The sequence below is a fragment of the Melopsittacus undulatus genome, chromosome 4 (assembly GCF_012275295.1).
Source record: "Melopsittacus undulatus isolate bMelUnd1 chromosome 4, bMelUnd1.mat.Z, whole genome shotgun sequence".
NCBI lineage: Eukaryota > Metazoa > Chordata > Aves > Psittaciformes > Psittaculidae > Melopsittacus > Melopsittacus undulatus.
In genome coordinates, this window is record NC_047530.1 from 56596225 (window position 1) to 56616401 (window position 20177).

General features: G+C 38.6%; 1 protein-coding gene across 1 annotated transcript in view; it reads right to left on the bottom strand.

The window, feature by feature from the left end:
* Window positions 1-20177, bottom strand: part of ABCC8 (ATP binding cassette subfamily C member 8) — a 74800-nt gene that overhangs the window by 9546 nt on the left and 45077 nt on the right. Inside the window, exons 19-31 of the mRNA XM_031052735.2 lie at window positions 18584-18682; window positions 17657-17741; window positions 15968-16048; window positions 13761-13898; window positions 11484-11609; window positions 10697-10796; window positions 9843-10090; window positions 8697-8857; window positions 7502-7571; window positions 6644-6801; window positions 5332-5424; window positions 1604-1706; window positions 83-196 (exon numbers count right to left, since the gene is read on the bottom strand). Of these exons, the coding sequence (XP_030908595.2) occupies window positions 83-196; window positions 1604-1706; window positions 5332-5424; window positions 6644-6801; window positions 7502-7571; window positions 8697-8857; window positions 9843-10090; window positions 10697-10796; window positions 11484-11609; window positions 13761-13898; window positions 15968-16048; window positions 17657-17741; window positions 18584-18682 (1576 nt within the window). The remainder of the gene's footprint in view (window positions 1-82; window positions 197-1603; window positions 1707-5331; window positions 5425-6643; window positions 6802-7501; window positions 7572-8696; window positions 8858-9842; window positions 10091-10696; window positions 10797-11483; window positions 11610-13760; window positions 13899-15967; window positions 16049-17656; window positions 17742-18583; window positions 18683-20177) is intronic.

Consider the following 20177-nt stretch of genomic DNA (forward strand, 5'->3'; position numbering starts at 1 on the left):
CTTCAATCTTCCTGTTCATCTTTGTGCCCTGAATTGCAAAAAAAATGTTTGGGAAAGACAGAAAAGGTTCTGAGATTCTTACCATAAGAGCATAGGTTAGTCCCAAGCCTACAAGTCCTGAAGAGAGCTTATTATACAGGCAACTGGTAATAGAAGTGACAGCCGCTATGAGTACCACACATGCGCCAATGTACTCCTGAAGGAATATGAATAAGCTCCATCACTTTAAGTCTAAAAATGATTAAACCAGTCTCATAACTTTACATACCAAATAACAAACCCATTGCACAATTTGGTATATGGGCAGAAAACACCACGTAACTCCATACAGACCCTGCCTAGGAGCCCATTCTTGTTGCCTTTAGCGTGGCTGTGCTGTTTGGAAATGCTGATACATGCGTACAACAGAAGTTGTACCAACATTCCTTATCTTCTGGAGAAGTCAACAGAAATATCATAGGCATGTAATGGAACTAGCTGAAACTATGCAGCTATTATTACCTGAGATAGGAGGGAGATGCTCGTGTGGTCCTGTCTGTGAGCAGATCCTGTCTGTGGCTGGTGATGAACTGCTGGGGGGGTACTGCTGTTGCTGCTGAATGGCTACCATCCGTATTTGTTCAAACAAGCTGTTCTTGCACAGCATGTATCTATTGGTTTCACTGTGTCCACCCATGATGGATTTAATTTTATTTACTTTAAATCATTAGTGATCTAACTTCCCACAGACAAGTCTGAGTAAAATGATGTTAACAGATTATAAAACGAACTCTGTAGGAAGGAAATTGTCACTCATATACGTTTTCACTGTTTAGGGACTTCAGAGAGTTTAGGGCTGAACATACAAAATGGTAATAACATTTTATTTAAGTCATACTCAATGTCTGAATTTCAGAAGCAAAAGGCACCAGCTAAAATTGAGTCCAAAATGGAGGCATTAAGTGTGACATGAAACATGACTTAACATACACTTAGCACATGTGAAAGGAGACCGTGTTACCACAACAGCAGTAGTTGTATCTAACAAAGCCTGATATAAATACCACCATCCACAACACGGAAGTCCTTGATTTGCTTCTTCGGGGATTATTTTTAATAAATAATTTCTCAGGCCACTTTACTGAGAAATCTCAGGAAACAGGCACCTGAATATCTTTGGTATTCTCTAGATGACCCGTAAGAAGGCACGGACTTGTCTATGGCCTTCTGCTCATTAGGAGAGCCTCCAAGATGTTGAAATGCTCCTGGGGAGCCATAAGACAAAGGCCTGCTGACACTGACTAACCCAGTCCTACAAAGGCATCCTGGCTGGCAGCACAGCTTGACCCATTCTGATCACTCCTGACACACAGAGATGCCAGTGTGACCTACAAAATCTATTCTTGTCTTGAAGAAACAGCTGCAGGCTATGGGGAAAATTCATACCCTGTTCAGTTTCCAGCATGGGCTGGGCATGTGTTCATTACAGATAGAGAGATATGAATATAAGGAGTAAAGGTATAGCTCTGAAACCCAGATAAGATTGGATAAGTGCTGGATGTCTATCAGATTACCTGGAATGAAGTAAAATAACCTCATGTATGCACAAAAATAATGTACTTGCCATGCGGACTTCCAGCCAGCGATTGGCAGCTGTAAGGAAAAGGGAAGCGATGTTGTTGGAATCTGTGTATTCAAGAAGCTTTTGTCGAAATTTGGCTTCATACCTAAAAAAAAATAGAGAAAATAAGAAAAATGAGGAAAGCAGAAAAAAGGAAAGAGAAGAGAGGACATAGGAGAGACGGGAGAAAAGGAGGAAAGAGGAAAGGGGAGAAAAGTAGGAAAAAGGAAAGAGGAAAGAGTAGAGGAGGACGAGAGGAAGATGAGAGAAAAAAAGAGGCTTCAGATACTGAAAAAAGAAAAGTAAACTTTAATTTCTGGGGCTGTACATTTATGGGCAGTTTGATAGAGGGTCTGAATCAGCCTGTTAATAGTTCAGAGTGACATCATCTGTAGATTTGTATTAGACTCATGCAAACTGTATTTGTACAGTATCTTCAGGAGTAAATGGTATTATTGCATTGATGATACTCTATATGGGACTTCTGGATCACACTGCACATTTAGGAAACATATTTTAGTGCATGGCAATTGTGAGAGAGAAATCTGAAACAAAAAATTAAAACATACATGACAGATATCATACATGCATGCACATGCTGCAGAATGCAGTTTATCTTCCCCTTCATCATATAAACTCAAGTTTTAGTATTTATATTACTGAAATGCCTAGAAATAGTAACAATTTATAAAGTATAAACTCAAAGTATCTCCAGTCATACTGGTCGTATTTTAAGATATGTCCTTATCTTAAACAAAAGGAGAAAACAGGAGTCCAAGCTCGTGGTCCAACAAAAAGTAACAGACTGCAAAGAACTGTGTTCTGTCATCCCCCCTGCCAATGAATTAGCCACAAAACATGACTGGTGGCAAGTAGGTCTGTTTACAGTTTATTATAGTGGATCTGCACCCACTCATCAGAATAGCTGCATCAATGCCTTCTACCTTGAATTGAACAGATACAGAAAGTGATTCCCTGCTCCACCTGTTTAGACTGGGGTCTTGTTAAGCATGCAAGTCGGCCGTTTTACCTGGATGTATTTATTTACATAGGTGTAAATTACTTTGATGCTAGTAATAAAGTGTATCAACAATTTTGTCTAATAATACAGAAGTCTGGAACAAAAGCCAAAAGAGAAGTAACAGAAGAGGCTTGAAGGCTTGAAAATCTAGTGTAAGTACCCAGAGCTTGCCTTTTTTCCCTCTTTATTACATTGGCAAGTTTAACAAACTTGCTGATTTCCCTTTCTAAAACTTCAGCTTATTATGGCTGCAGCAAGCACTACTTACTTATAAACTCAGCTCTCCTTATGCTGATATGAGAGAAAGGTATGACAATATTGTAAATATGAAGTACACGGCTCAGAGAAGCTTTCAGATCTGTTCACTGCAAAGTTTCTTAATCTTTGTTTTGAGTACAGTATAATAAAGTTATGTCTTTACATGAACCGTTTATGCTTTTGAGAAAAAGAAGTAAGTACCACTTTGTGGAAATAATTTAGCTTTTCACAACTTAGTCATGTGCCAAGACATAGGAGACATGTCTGCTGCGTGCAATGGAGAACGGCCTGGGCTGGCTGCTAGTGTATTGGTGTGTTTGCATAGCCTAGAATGGTTGTTCCTGAAAGCAGGCATTAGTGTCACACAGTGTCAGAGTTGGTGAGCCCTGCCTCTCTTCAGGTCTATTACCCTCAGTGCCCTGCCATACAGAGATGGCTGTACTGCTTCTGGAACCAATTCTACTACATTTAGCTTTCGTATCTCCATACCATGAGGTACTATGTGATACAGATACGCCTTAGAAGATGAGAGGTATGCATCATACGTCATTTGTGCATATGCACATGGAATGAGGATACAGAAGAAGTTACCACTGTTGGTGGAGTACTGCAGAAATATCACTTTCTCTTCAGAAAGTGTCCCCAGATTACCAGCCCTCTCAGAATACAGCCTTCACATTTACATTTTTGATTATTTAGCACCAACGCTCTCTGAAGTGCCAGATAGCAAGCTACAAATCAGGCCAGGGCATCTGCTGAAGGTGTATTTATAGCTGCAGCAGTAGCTGTCTTTCTGTTCTCTCCCTGGATTTTTTGTGCATTTCTTTCCTTATGTGTTCAGAGTTAGTGCAGAACAGAGAGCTACCAAGGGCAAAGACGCTCCAGGAACAACTGGCACCTCCTAACTTATTGACTGGATTCCTGAATTAGTGTTATTTTTAGGGATGCTCAAGCTAGCAAGGCTAAACTCCACTTCTGCTAATATGTTAGGCAGCTGAAAAGCTACACAGACCTAAAAATAGCTAGGTTACCAGCTGATGCATGAGCCTGGCAGGCAGATGGAATACAGAACTCACTGCATGCATGTGGCAGTTTGGGTCAGAAACACATCAGTTACTGCAGGATTTAAAAAAAAGGAGGCACCAAATGCAATTCTTTGACACAGGAATTCATTTTCAGGTGACAGGAAGAATCAAGAGAGAATGCTCAAAAAGACTAAAAATATTAGCTAAATGGCATTGAATATTATTTATTGCATCAACACCAGAAAATGTATAACCATAATACTCTAAAGATCCTCTTGAAGTAGTAGAATATAGGGGTAAATGAGAAAAGCAACAATGAGAAATTGATTTTCCTTAACACTGAACAGACACAGATACAAACTAGAGAACACTGCTGGCACTTAAATTAAATATCCAGTAACAGTAATTAATAATGGAAAATACTATGATGTCCTACCACTCTTTGACCTTCAGTCAAAAAGAACCAAACTCTTAAACTTGTGCTTTCATTGACCCATTTATATTCTATTTAGAATAGCTTACGGACAAGTTTATTTTGTGCATAACTTCTATTATAAAATTAAATTTACACTTTATGAGGAATAAGCACAACAATTTCAAAGACAGAATGGTAACAGTAATAATTAACTGGCGAAATGTGTAGACATCTAGATGAGAAGGGTGTGGAAGACAGTTGACCGCATTTGAGTGGACTGGGAAAAGACCAGAATGGCACTTGTGCGGGGAAAGCAGCTGGTAAGCTCAGTGGTAGTTTCACTGGTACCTCTACTAGTATCGGTGTGACTGCCTTTTGTGTAACACTCAAACACAACCCAGGCACGTCATCAGGTATTCCTGGGCTGCTCTCCTGTGAGCTTACAAGGATGGAAACATGAATCAAAACAGGTGACAAAAGACTTTGTTTCCGGGTTGTGTATTTTCAGAATCAGTATGAACAATCACATTTTTAGCTAGCAACCTGCAAAATAACTTAGGGTACTATTACATCCTCTGAAGTCACTAGTATGCAGTCTATCTTATCCGGACATCAGCTCATACACAAATTACTCTGCCACAACAAGTCAGTGCATATTAGTTGTTCCATGGAAACTGTCAAAGCGCAGTCTGCCACACCGCATGCTGTGGTAATTGCAAGCTAATTTAGCTTCTTAAATCACATTTGCCCACAAGTGTTTTTTCAGGCTGCATGCAAGTCTGTGGACAGTGGGCAGGTGACACACATTAACTTGTTTTTCTATAGTAACTCCTTCATGCAAAATGCTTTGGAATTTCTTCAGTGTTTTGAAGTCCCCCCTGACCAGTGTTTCAGGGACTCTGGATTTTTCAGGTGATCCAAGTAACAATAACTTACAACTGCACAATTGCAGAATGGAACCAGAGATAGATATTCAAAAGCAAGATAATGTATGTTTCTTAAAATACTATACCTGAAGGCTCGGATGGTGGTAAGACCTTCAACAGTCTCTGAAAAATGGGAGAGTAATGGTAGCTGAGTGCTGTCATCCAGCTGCTGCAGGTCCCTGGAAAGGATTAGGAAAGGAATTTGTAAAAAGTCAGTTCTGTTGTGCAGTTATTCTCTTGAAACAGACCCAGGGAGTGAAAGGGAATATCATCACATTAATTATATACCTACAGTTTAGATAGATTGCAAATCAGGGCTGCATGTCTCTGAGCAGGGAACAAAGACCCCAGGAAGACTTTTACCATTTGAATACAAAAAGGGCTGGAGTTCTGAATAGGTCTTCTCATTCATGGCTTTCCCCCATTTCTCCTATATTCCTTTTTCTTACACTCAATTGTTTATTCATGTAAACACCATTCTGACATTAATGGGATAATGCAAATAAGAGCTCGGGTTAAGCTGAAGGCAAAATGCAACTTCCTCTCCATTTCACCCCCAAACAACAGCCAAATCTCTCACTGAGCTAACAGTATAACCCATACACTAAGGAGACTAAATGAGAACATGCACTCATCATTAGGTTGTGCTTCTCAATTTCATGTTCCATCATCAAATCAGTGGAAACACATGTGGGGCAAAATTCTGTTTAGTCTCAGTTCCTTCCAGCAGGAAGTAGATTGGCTGTGAACTCCCTCTCAGTCTATGCATACTAATACATAAAGGGACTATACATAAGTATATAGAATACTATACATAAAGGGACAAATGCAGCATTGCCACAAATGCTTCTTGAGTACCACCAGGGGGGAAGCTGTATGACCTTAGAAGGAGAGAAATCACAAACATGGCTAAAGTTTTTCAACTTGTAAAAACTAAGAGGTACTCAAATCAAGAGAGGATGCTCATGCATGTTGGATCCCTAATGGGCAGCAGTACCACCATGGTTATGCTGCATTCTCCAGCCTCTCCCTGGCTTTACAGATTTACACTTCCATCTGGGTAGGCAGAAATCAGTTTTCTTGTTTTGTCCCCACATTATCTTCAATATGCCCAGTATGCATCTCTTGGGGAAGACAGAATCTAGTTGGTTTGTGTCCTGCAGACTCTAAGGAACATTGATCATGGACAGTGACTCTGCTCTTGCCCCTTAGAAGTTCTGCTCCAGAGCAGTAGACAAAGGTACTCATAAAATGACACATTTTCACTATAGTAGATTTGGCTTACTTTCAGACAGGACCCATGCTTTTGCAGGACCAAATTTAAACATGAAGTTCCCTAGCATCATGCATTGCAGAAGATATATCTATTTCCAGAATGATACTGGTTTATGCTCTTACCGTGATGCGACTCGGAAGTACTTCTGGATGAAGTAACACATGATTGCAAGGGGAACCAGGGCAATGAGAAACATTGGCGTGACATATGAGATGACAGCAAGAGCAGATACACACAGCAAAGTGGAACGACTCAAGCACTCCAGGGTAGCTGGAATGTGCTGCATAAAGAAGAACAAGCACACAGAATCTTCCATAGTATATCAAGTTTTAAACAGCATTATTTCACTTTCCTTTCTCCCACTTATACAATGAAGATAGTTCAGAGGGTTTGAAGTACTAAATATACAGGTCTGCTTTTGAATTGCCTGATGGGTTTTGGAAGGTCTGAAGGGATTTCTGTGGGGATGCTTCACATGCCTGCACTGTGGACCACAATCCTCATGTCAGAGGATTACAGATAGGATGCAACAGACAATTTTAGTGTCTGCACCATGAACTGGCAGTGCTGTCTGGTGTAAACACTGATAATTTGAATTTCAGTCATTTCTTCTTTGGGCAGCAGTATTTGGATTTTTTTTTTCTCATTGCATTTGTTCATATGTGTCAAGTGAATGTGTTTACCCACTTTTAAAAAAAGTACATTCTCTTAATTTGGGGATATCACTACTGATCTGATTTCACCTCCCTTTTCTATACAGAGCATCTTAATCAAATAAATGTGTTTTCAATGTGCTTTTAAGATGAGGAATTCATTTTGAACCTAGAAAATCATGATGCCAACTAGTAGTTGCCAACAGTAGTCAAAATTATACATCATCAACAAACTTCATCTAAATGGGTCTATAACAAATGAAAATCCCTTCTTTCAGACACTAAAAGATGGGATAACTTCAGAGCTTGAATATAGTTATTCAGTACCTGATCGATGGTATTGCAGTCAGCTGAAAATCTGTTCAATATACTTCCCAGAGGTGTTGTTTCAAAAAACCTAAAACAAGGCAAGGAATGGGAAAGATCACTATACCAATACTAGAATATTATGTTTGTTTGGTTGTTTTCTTCCCACACCCCCATACCCCCTGCTCCTTAAGCTAGGCACCATATCACAGACAAGTTTCTCATTTTTCCTGGTAAGCATGGCTTTCCAATGAATGGCAATCTTGAATGTAACCCAAGAGCAGCAACCCTATTCAGCTCCCTCTACCACCTAAGCTATGCAAATCACAGGATTACATTTAAAAATATCCTTTCATATTGTAATTTGAGGCCTTTTCAATGCATGAAAAATGCAAATGAGGTTAAATTGCAAAGGCTTGCATTTTTCTGGGAGTAGAAATGCATAACTAACAACTTGCAATTTTACATTAAAAGATGCTTACATATGTAAAATGCAAACTTCATTATTGCTATGCTGTTGTTAACTGTTCCATAGCCCTTGTTGAACCTGAAGTCTACTTCTATCCCCAAACCAGAAGGTTTTAAAAAAGCCTCTGAGGTTTTCCCATGTACATTATTTCTCCATGATTTACAGGTCAAATACAGTTAGCTTAAAAATAAGAAGGTATTTTTCCTAATGTTCAGTAGCAGCTGCAGGTTTGAATCAAGACACAACTTTACTTTCATGCATTAGAAAGAAAACTTGTGCAGGACAACAAAGGCCTTTATTGGTATCTGTGCATCCCAGTGGACTCTAAAGATGCCCATGATGAAACTCTTCTAAGCTCATTATCTTTCATAGCTTGCACCATTTCTGCTTGACAGTAAATATTTCCAATTCTTAAGATTATGATCCATGCAATGAATGAACTGTACACATATTGATCAATAATTGTAATTTCTCCTTCATTAAAAAATGCAAAGAGAATAAACATGCAAGGAAGTAACTCTCTGAAGTCATAGTCAAGCAGAAGCACTTGACTAGTGTCTAGGAACTTGAGCAGACTGGGAAACACTGTCAGAAATTGTTCAGTACCTTGATACCTTGTGATTTTTAATGATGCATTAAAAAAAGTGATTCATAGGCACTTCTTAATAAAAACTGTGCTTAGAAGACTGCCTCAACATAAGGAACACAAAAGAACGACATTATAATTTGTATTACAGTCAGGAATACCTCATTGGAGCCAAAATAATTTTATTTAATAAAGAAGAGTGTAGCTTTTTGGTGACTTTCAAGCCAGTCCACTCCACTGCTATTGATGTGACAAGACATAATACAATCCCAAGGCAGCAGAGAATGCTGAAAACTTTTGAATATGGAGAATGGTTGAAATCCTAAAAAAACAAAGAAAGTAACAGAATTATTTACTGTAAATTATGTTTTAAAGAAAATGTGTACACAAACACAGGACTGAAAAATGTCAGGGATAAATTCTTTATTCTTCTTAAATTGCCAACATTTTTCAACCATTTTATTGTTATTTATTACCCTGTAGGGAGAGGAGCATTTGCATGAAAATAAGAAACTCTTCAGAAATCTTTAATTACAAAATAGTAATAAAAGCTCTGAAAAGATACATTTGATAATTTCATCTGAAGGAAAAAAAAAAGATCTTTAAAACATTTATTATGGCTTTGTTGTTTTGGTCTATTTCTTAATAGGAACAAATAGATTATTTTTTCTTTTAAAATACTAATTTAATATCAAACCCCATCATCAGTAAAGCATCTTTTGATGGTTTGACTCCAGTAAAGTCATACATGCATCTCCCAAACATTAATGTAAATTATTTGTAGGCATTAAATCCCAATAAAGAAAACAATCCCAGTGCTAGCAAAACCTCTCCACTACTGCTTGATACATACAAAGTACCTTGCTAGGTAACACTGCATTTCATGCATAAAATCACATAAAAATCAACTGAAAAAGCATTTTCGTAATAAAAAATGTTTCCCCTATGTTACAAAACCTGAAATTCCCCTATGTTATAAAATCAGAAAGCCCTACTTACAGTGACAATGTAACAGTACAGGAAAAAGACAAAAGAACTATGATATCAAAAGCACTTTGGAGACAAGGTTTAGGCATATCAGGTAGACGATGAAAATACAACAAACCTAGCAGGAGAATAAGGCACAAACCTGAACCGTGAGTTTTATTGCATTGTGCACCCAAAAATGCATTAACCTTCAAGACAGGCTGGAGTGGCTCTATTACTAACTATATAGCACACTGCATACAAATCATAGAGCAGAGATTGAGAGTGACAGATCACCAGCAGTTAGATCATGAGAGGAAGGTGACTGAGGCATTGCATACCTCACAATGGGAGCAGTTTTTCAGCTCCATCTCTGTCTTCCCAGAAATGGCATCTGAGGTCCAGTGTGCCAGGCAGTAGTCGATGGCCACCATCACTGTGTGCTTGAGCAGCTGGGACAGAATGAGCAGCGGCAGAAGGAGGATGCCTGCAGCGCTAAGGTACTTGCCACAGGCTCTCCAGGGCATCTTTGCTCTCTGGTGCAGCACTGAAGAGAGGTTGTCTTCATCATCACTTTCTGTTACTTCTTCTGCAAAGTGCAAGGAAATAGTACAGCCACACTGACTTACTTGTACACACCTTTCATAGGGGCTGGGAAGGAGCAGCTACAAAACAGGGCTTACTACACCAGATAAAGAGTGGCTTTAAGGTGAAATTACCTGTACAGGCATGCACATATTAATCTGCTATAGTAGTAATGCATGCTAAAAAGATGCAAAAAAGCTTTGCACTTGGTGATCACTGTCTTCAGCCACATTTTTGCAATTCAGAAGTACTAGCTTGAGGAAAATGAATTGCAGTTTTTTCCTGTGTAAAACCTGAAACAAGTGTGCTTAGCTGTTCATAGGTTTGAAGCTCACCCAGCATAAGTTACTCTGTACAATCTCTTTTTCATTATCAAATTATGTTCAAGTGTAAGAAAAATACCTCAAAAGTTTAGAGGAATCTATGACTTCTGAATGCTTGAAATCACTGGAGTCGAGTTCATACAAATGGAAACAGCACTCTTATGAATTGTGACCAATCTGAAAAATTATTATTCTCTTGGCAGTTTGAATTATGTTAATTTATGCTAATACAATTTAAATGTGAAACAGTGATGTAGTGGCACTGGGCTCAAAGGGTGCCCTTTTACCTTCATCCTCTTCATCATCTTTCAGCAGAGCTTCACGGGAATACATAGTCCTCCGGAGATTTGTTCTTTCCAAAACAGTTTTTGTCTCAATATTAGTCTCCTAAACAAAGGACAGTTCATGTATTTTCAACCAGAGAATTAATAAGAAAAATTACCAGCTTGACAAAATTTGTTTCTAAACAGAACATCAGTGAAAAATAAAAGTGAGAATCTTAGAGCAGGCAGTCGTAAGTGATGGATTTGCTATCTGTGGATAAAACCAGATGACATAAATTAGGTCTCTGACGTTAATTTCAGGTTGTCAATCCCAACCCTTTTGAATCTTAACTTGGACATATATCCCTGAATTAATAAGAACTAAGATTAATATCTAATTCTTCCTGTGCTACAGTATTGAAGACAAAATGTGTTAAGCTTGATATAGGCACATCTGAAAAACTTATACCCAATGCAATGAGTAAATTCAGGCATATTTATAGAAGCAGTTTTCACTACTGCACACTACCCATATTTTTCCTAAAATGGTCCAATTTAATATTCCTTAGATGATAACATTTTGATAGGGTTTCCTATCAAGAATGGATCAGAGGCAACAGATTCAAGGAAGTATGAGATGTCCAGATGAAGGCATTTCTCTTAACACATAAATAATAGTAATTGTAATACTACGCTCATACTAAGTCAGAAGTCACACACAGCATATGTCAATCCTTGCTAATGCTTTCAACCTACAGGAAAAAAAAAGTCTAATTTTTTGATAATACTGATTGCCCTGCCCATCAAAAACCTTCTCCAGCTCTTGGTCTTGTCGATTCATTAATGTCTTCCAGTGTTCAAAGAGCTCAGTTTCCGACTTCTGAATGTCCTTGAGTGTTCCTTCTCTCTGGATGGTCCCATCTTTCATCGCAATTATCTAAGAAGTTAGAAACAGAAGTGGTGAGATGAATAGCCACGTATCTCTGTTTATTTTAGAGTTATGTTACCGGGCCTGGACAGAATTTTATTTTTTCTAAAATAAAGCATATTTCTGTCAGTAAATTTGTCTTCTAAAAAGACAGTGGTGTAATCACTTGACTCAAGTCAATCCCTTTTACTCAAGATCCTGCAAAATCAGAAACATCCTGCACTACATGCTTTCAGAAAGGAAGGGTACTTTTAAGTAAGAAGGAAGAATGGGGTCCACATCAGTAAACAGGAGAGCGCATTATTCTTCCTAAATACTAGTCATTAACAAGATTTTAGAGTTCTCTTACCTCCTAAAAGGAAAAGGCTATTAGCAACATACTAGCTTTGCCCTCATTAAAGCAATTACATGTGAGCATGCTGGCTCCACTGTCTGTTTGATCTAATGGACCTGATAAGGAAAAGCTAGGGAATTTGAATCCCTAAAGCTTTTAACAGCATGAACAGTGGACACAGTCTGGAAAAAAACCAAACTATAAATGCAAGACGAAGTCTGAAGGGCTGGTTTCCAAGTTTATATCAGTGTAACTGTATTATAGACGCAGTGTAACTACCTTCACTTAACATCTGACAAGCAGAATTGGAAAATGAGGCATGTAGATTGTAAATCCACATGACATCATCAGAAAATAGTTAATACAGTGTTTATTTTCCTCTCTCCCTGGAAACTCAGAAATCTTCATGGGCAGGGGGTGGGGGAAATAATCTATCCCTCTTATTGCTAAGGATTTACACCAGAGGAAAGGACTAAATAAAGCAAACAAGGATCTTGCTGTTGTCAGTTTATTTAGGAAACTTCTAAGTGGGCTGGACTTGAATTCTGCTCAGAGTTTTGCTATGAAGATTTAGGAGGCCCATCCCATACACTTCAAATTATATTTTTATTTCAAATTCCAAAATAAAATAAAAATTCCTGCTGCAATCCTTTGGGTAAGACTTGCTAAAGCTTAATAAGAGCTGTGCTTAGGAGAAAAAATGCATTATTTCATAATAAATATTTTTAATTACAAACTTAATTAATACAAATATTCCTGTCCTACAGGCTGTTTGGAACAGTATATTTCATAAAACATTACTGAAACCCGATTAGAAGGTAATTAAAATAATTCTCATGGACATCTCATAAAACACAAACACCCAGAAATGGGCCTGACATTCGTAAAGTAAAAAAAGATTATACTGATACAAGGCCATAGATGTGTGTATTTAAAAAAAAAAGGAGATGTATAATATTGAAGAAGAGGAGGCCAAGATGGACCTTCTAAGGAGGGGAAGAAGAGGGGCAGAAAACTCCTGTATCCTGAAAGACGTTAACTGGAAAACCAGAACTGTGTTGACAACAGTAGCAATTTGTAAATGTGTACAACTGAGGGACAAAGTCATAGCAGACACAATAAAGGAGAAATGTTGCCCATCGAAAACACCACCAGAACAAGATTAATGTCTATCTGCAACTTTATGGCAAGCCAATATCAAGAAGAGGAAGCAGCTGAAATGATTATTTCCTGAGACAGACTAACTGCTGCTGTAGTCTGTGCAAGATGCTAATGAGAAAGAAGCCCTGCTAGGAGGCATAACAGCGGTCGTCAATCAACATGGGCAAGAAGACCTAAGACGTTGTAGCAGGATAACTGCAGGAGAACTAGATGCAAGGCCAGTGTGAACCCCAAACCTCCTTATCCTAAATGATTTGCCTCATCTTTGACAACTACAGAAGGTGCTACATGTGCTACAGAAGGCATACCTTCTTTTTTTTTCCCTGCAAACCAGAAGATCTAACAAAAGAAGCCCAACAAACCAATGACTACTATACATTTCTTAAAATTTTGCCAGCTTACAAAGGGTAAGGACATTCTTGGTACAGTAGTAATCTCAAGGAAGCAGTTTCTTCCTTTTATTTCCATGTATCTCAATATCCACAAATACACTTTTCTTTGTGGAAGCACAGAAAATTCCTAATAACAGCCCAAGCAGTGACAAATGTTTCTCTGTTTTGAGGTTAAATAAAGAGCTAAATATTCCAATATAATGAATAGTTTGGTTATTCAATGCATTTTAAATGCAGCCTGCTTCAATGAAGAATCCAGAAAGGCTGCCTTACCCAGTCAGCATGGGGTAAGTACTGCAGCTTGTGTGTTACCAGCACGATGGTCCGCTTGTCTTCCCGTAGCATTTTCAAGATCCCTTCTTGCATGAGATGGTCACTGAGGTGGATATCCAGTGCAGAAAATGGATCATCCTACCACAAGGAAAAGAGATCAGGATTTGGAGCTAGCACTCTAAAAAAGATTTATGGAAATTGGCAAATGTTTAATATCAGTAAAAGCAGTTACATCAATGCAGACAATCAAAAGGGGCCATCAGATCAAAATTATTCTGAGGAATGGTTTTCTTTAACTGCATAATAAGAAACCTTGAACTGTCATTTTTACAGTAAGTGCTCAGATATAGGGTAACAGCAGCTCTCTAAACACTCTGATTTCCTGAGGCTTTCAGGGAACTGCTCCTCTCAACAGATGTGTTTTGTAGCCTACATAACTGCAGTACACTGCTTCTGTTGGCCTCAAAACAATGCAGCAATATATGTCTGTGGCATATCTTACATAATTGCTCCAGGGGCAGTGAAAAAGAGCACATTTTTGTTTCTTTTGTACATAATTGCCTTTTGATTTTCTTTTATAGTCCATAAATCAAAATACAAAAGGAGAAATACTGATCATTTTGATGACTCTGCTCGGATGCTTAATTTATGACCTAGATTATTTTCTTTCAAATATGAATTAGATGCAATTAATTTAGACATAAACTAATCTGTACCATCTTTTGAGGGACTTACTTACCTAATCCTGTTTGCATGGAATTGCAAATCTATTATTTCTGCTTGCACAAGTGATACTGGCTGTAGAATTTACTCAATATTATTATTTCATACTATTAAATTACACTCAAACCAGGATTTCCTAAAAATGAGATCTGTTTTCTTTTCTCTAGGTGTTTGCTGATAAGGTAGGGTTGAATTTGAGTTAATTCTGCTTTGTGAGTGATGTCATTGCCATCAGTTAGATAGGAAGAGATATAAGCAAAGAGGTGAGGGCTTTAAAAAATCCTCTTGAAGTTTTATTCCCTTTAGTTTTGCAACAACATATATTGTGACTGAATTAGATAATTTAATATAATCGCTTTCATGTATCTACAAACTCCAAAATACCTGAAATCAACAGTAATACATATATGTGACCACTGAAACACTAAAAAATCAGAACATCATAAAAAGAGCACTTAAAAAATGCTTTTGCAACTTCTGACCATGACACAGAACTTACTCTCAACAAAGTGTGTGCAACTGTTTTACTGAGCCAGAAGGTATGTTGTCAGCTTTACTGCTGCACTCTTCTGATCTGGTACAGACCTAAACATCATTCTGAGCCCTGGGTTAGTGCACAGCCATGTCGTGTGCAATGCTGCACTGCTGGGCACTGTAAATGCCCATGATGTTCCAACTGTGGAGTCAGGTGAGGCTGCTGATAAAGGTGGTACTCACCATGTAAGATTATAGTGATGCATTCATTACAAGACACCTGATTAAAAATCGGTTCATGATATAGGACTAGGCTGAAATGCAACAAAGAAAATATCCTTATTACAGTGAAAATCTACGTAACATCCCAGACTTTTAGGGAAGACCGCTAATGTGCATAACTTTTCTAATCCCATGTGACTCATGTCTCACTCTCATAACAGCTGGATTCAAAACTCCTTGGAAACTGAGTTTAAGAAGGAAGTCCTAAATTGGAAAGCCAGCAAGCTCACTAATAGCGATTGCATAGATGCATCTGTTTTCCCATCTATTAAGTTTTTAGAGCGTGTTCTCATTCCTTTTTCCATAGAGCTTCTGTTGAAGTTAGGACAACAAGCAGTTCAGGGTGGAAAGACTTGACATGTTGCAGGAAGAAAACACCACAGACACAGGACATTAATTTTAGGCCCAAAACAGCTTAGGAATTTCATGAATACACCTAAATATTAAATTTCTAAGTACCAAAGATAAACACAAAGGTCAAAAAGAAATTTCAATAGGCTAAGAGGGGAAGCATCAGCATTTCAGTTTGTATCCTTATACCTATGTGTCTGTCAGCAGCATCTAAAAATGCTTCTTACCTGAAGGCTAGCTAACAATGGATATAAAATAGTGTACATTTGGCTTAGCTCAGTGAAGCACAGTGTTCAGTGTGCATTAGCCATAACATACTCTAAATGCTTGCATCTCATGCTTCTGTTTGGAGTATAAACATAAGGGCACCTACTCACCAGGAACACAACATTTGTCTGCTGGTAAAGTGCTCTTGCCACACTGATGCGTTGGCGCTGCCCTCCAGACAGATTAATACCCTAGAAATAAGTAGGAGAAAAACAATCAGACAGTTATGGAAAATATCAACTAAATATTCATATTCTGACTGGATTATCCTCAGAAGACTTTCTGGACAAAGAAATTCAGGAATTTTCCAAAGTGTGGGCCTGCATATCAGCTGGGAATACAGCACACAGATTGTTAGAAAAGCCAGAGCACTCTGTCTGGAGCTGTACTCCATACATATCAGAGGGACAGGAAATGTTTAATGGTTTGTGATGACATAATGGTGTAGGTGGCATAGATATTCTGCAGGCAGTTTAAACTAAACTTCTACTCAAAAGTTGGCCTTATGGTCTGGCTGTGTTCTGTTTTTAATTTATTTTTATAATTATATAGATTATATATATCTGTCATATAGATCAGCTCCATTACTCTCTATAATCAGTAATTGCTAGCTGCTAGGTCAGACTATGCTGAGGTGAATACTACCTGGTTGCTAATGTACTTGTTCTCAGTACTGTTACACCCCTGCTACCACCTGCTCTGAGTTACTTACCCTTCCTGTGATCCACCTGCAGTTTCACAAACATTAAGCTCTCATAAGCCACTGCTGCTGCCAAAAGAGTCTACCCCACCTTCTCCCTCCACACCACTTCCCTCCTCCTATCAAAAAACATTTGTCTGGCTACACAATGAATTGGGTTAGGAACTAGGCCATTTAAAATTAACATAGTAGCCAGTGTGGAGATCATAAGCATAGAAAAGTACCATAGAATCATAGAATAGTTAGGGTTGGAAAGGATCTCAAGATCATCTAGTTCCAACACCCCTGCCATGGCCAGGGACACCTCACACTAAACCATATCACCCAAGGCTTCATCCAGCCTGGCCTTGAACACTGCCAGGGATGGAGCATTCACTACCTCCCTGGGCAACCCATTCCAGCACCTCACCACCCTAACAGGAAAGAATTTCTTCCTTATATCCAATCTAAACCTCCCCTGTTTAAGTTTCAACCCATTACCCCTTGTCCTATCACTACAGTCCCTACTGAAGAGTCCCTCCCCAGCATCCCTGTAGGCCCCCTTCAGATACTGGAAGGCTGCTATGAGGTCTCCATGCAGCCTTCTCTTCTCCAGGCTGAACAGCCCCAACTTTCTCAGTGGTTTGTTGTGCTTTGGGGGTAGTGGGGGTGTTGGTTGTTTGTGACAGTGCCAGAATATGCCAGACTAAATTGTTCACAAATCTGTGTTTCCTTTCTTAGTCCTTCCTGATGTGATAAAGCTTTGCTGTTGATCAAATGCCTGCTTTTTTCTAAATGAAGGGGTTCTAAAGACATAGGAATTATTTATTTTTATGTTACTCATAAAGAAACCCAAAAATGCACTATGAAGTCAGGATATTAGAGACAGTTGCCACAGAATTAGTCAAACATTCTGATAGCAGCACATTTCAATCATTTCATCTCAACAAATGACACGTTTACCAAGCAATGAGCTTTCAGACTAATGATCCAAATGTACACTTAACTAAAAGATTACCTTTGTTGCCAAATAACCAGTAAGATTTTAAAAACACAAGAAAATAATAAACCCCCTCTATATATTTGAAACAAAAAGAGAAGCCTGTAGCTGTTTACTGACCCTTTCTCCAATCTGGGTTTGGTCTCCGTGAGGGAGAATGTCAATATCAGGCTGGAGGGAACAAGCATCAATTACTGCTTTGTACCTGTGGAAACAAAATGTAAGGCAAAATCCACACAGATACTGCTAAAGAAGCACATTTCCTACCTGCAGAGGAACAAAACTTAACCAGCTGGAAAAATCACACAGTGGAAAACATGTTTGTTAGCCTCTAATTGTTCTAAATGGGATCTCTTTCTGTCACGGATAAAACAAACAATACTTCAACCAAGAAAAAGCATCTTAGGTCAACTTCCCAATTCAAAACACTTAATATTTAAAACCAGGCAAAACAAGCACAACTTCTTCCGTGGTATATAGAAATAGTTAACTTTTTGCATGTCCAGAGCCTTTGTTTCTTGTTTCAATATCCAAGGATGACAGGAAAAAAAAAGTATGTAGGATGTGAATTACATAGCCAACCACTTCCTTTGGTGGTGGTGGTGGAATGGAATACCAGCAATTAACTTTTACATCTTTTAGAATGTTTGGTGGGCATTTATACTGAATAAAAAGGCAGTTTATTAACCCTCCATGATGTACCAAACACTAAAATTGTAATAAACAATATTCCCACTCCCAAACAACTAATGTCCTTCTAACACAGTTAAACTAGCCAGTTGGATGTAAAAAGAGAATACAGCATGCTAAACAAACATGGTTCTTCAAAATGAAAACACTTCTACAGTTCAAATGAGACTGAACTCTGTCCCTTGTGTCCAGGAAAAACCATGGTCAAAGGGGGACCACGTAGAATTCAAGGTTTTTTGCCATGTTCAGGCAGGTTACTAGAGGGAGATGGAGACCCATATGGGACCTGAGGCCTATGCAACTCCATCACTTAGGGAAAAGGGGAGTAAAGCATGTAACAGTGCTGGAACCTGGTACCTCTGCTTGTTAAAAGGGCTTTCAAATGTGATATTCTCTTCCACCGTGGCATTGAGCAACCAAGGCTTCTGTGATGCATATGCTACCGAGCCTCTTTTCCTAGAAGAAAATAAAAACAACAGAAGAGAGTTCCCAGCTTACCAGTGCTGTAGGCATTTTTGGAAACCATTTAGCTTCTAAAGGAAGAAACTGGTAGTGAATCTTCAAAAAATGCTGTCTTTCATGTATTTTCTTTAGGACAGTCAATGGCTCTCCCATCAAGGAAATACACAAGGTATTAAATTTCCACCAGAACACTGAAATTGTGCACCTAACTGAACTTCAGTTTGCTCCCTCTTTTCCTGCTGATAGGTGAGGTTTGGAGAGGCTAGCTCAGGCTGCCTCTTGAGCAGTGGAGATGGCAGGAAGAAGATTACCAAGAACTGAATCACCAGCTGTTTGGATAGACTAATAGAAGAATATGTAGCAGATCATGAGTTAGGCCACACACTTCAGGAGTGTATTTCTAATAAATATTTTTAAGGTGTTTAAAAAAACCCAAAACCACTCCAAACTTGCACAAAGACAATCCCCCCACACATTTATTTTCCCCATTCTAAGACGAGAACTCCAGTTATAAAGTGAATGAATAGCCTTGGTTAGAATCTTTCTGTGTCTGTAAAGACAAGAAAAGAGAACACAGACAACACATATTTACTACATTTTCCCCCAGTGGAACTGCTCCTATAATGCACCAGCAGAAGGGAGAACTTGTGAGGTATGGTCACAACAAGATCTTACCATGCATATTTTATTTCATAGGTATTATTATGATTATTAATTAAAAGTATCTGCCTACTTGTAAAATTGTAGTGCTTTTGTTGGCTGTTGTGCACTAAAGACCTCAGTAGGGCAGTGCTGAGAGAACAGCGACATTTTTATTAGAGCAACTGATACTGTTGGAAAACTCATTGACATGTCACCGTTTCTCCAGAAAAGGGCCAAAAGAGGAAACATACACCTAAAAGCAGATCTCTTTTCTTTCCAGCTATATCAGCTAATCCCATAAAAAGATAGGACTTCTCACCCAAATGTAGCCTTTGTCTGCTAGACAGCCATTACAGCCATTGGACCTGAATGCAACTCAAACCATAGGGCCCGCCTCCCCTAGCCAGCCCAGCCTGCAGTCCCCAAATCTAATTCAAAGAGCACTCAGTTCTGCCCCAAGAGAGAATAATTCTTTCTCAATTAGTATAATATTTTCATCCCATTGATTGAGAAGAAATAGCTCTGAGCATTCCGAGGTGAACATGTTCCCTTTACCTCTTTTTCATTACTTAAACTGTGCCTTTGCTGCTCTTAATTCTCAGTATGATTTAGTTACTTCTAATTTATTTCTTTGAAAAACAGAAGGAAAGTTTTGACAAAAAGATTTTTACAACTTTTATACAAAGTGTGTGTTTGTTGAGTGGAGATATGGGTACTGCCGGTAAGATGCCCTCCATGCTGAGAACGAGCATAGTGCTTACATTCACACTCTGCTTTTAGTCCATCAGTGAGAATTAATTACTACAAGGAATTTGGGAACAAGCAATGAGCTTGCCAAAGTTCATTT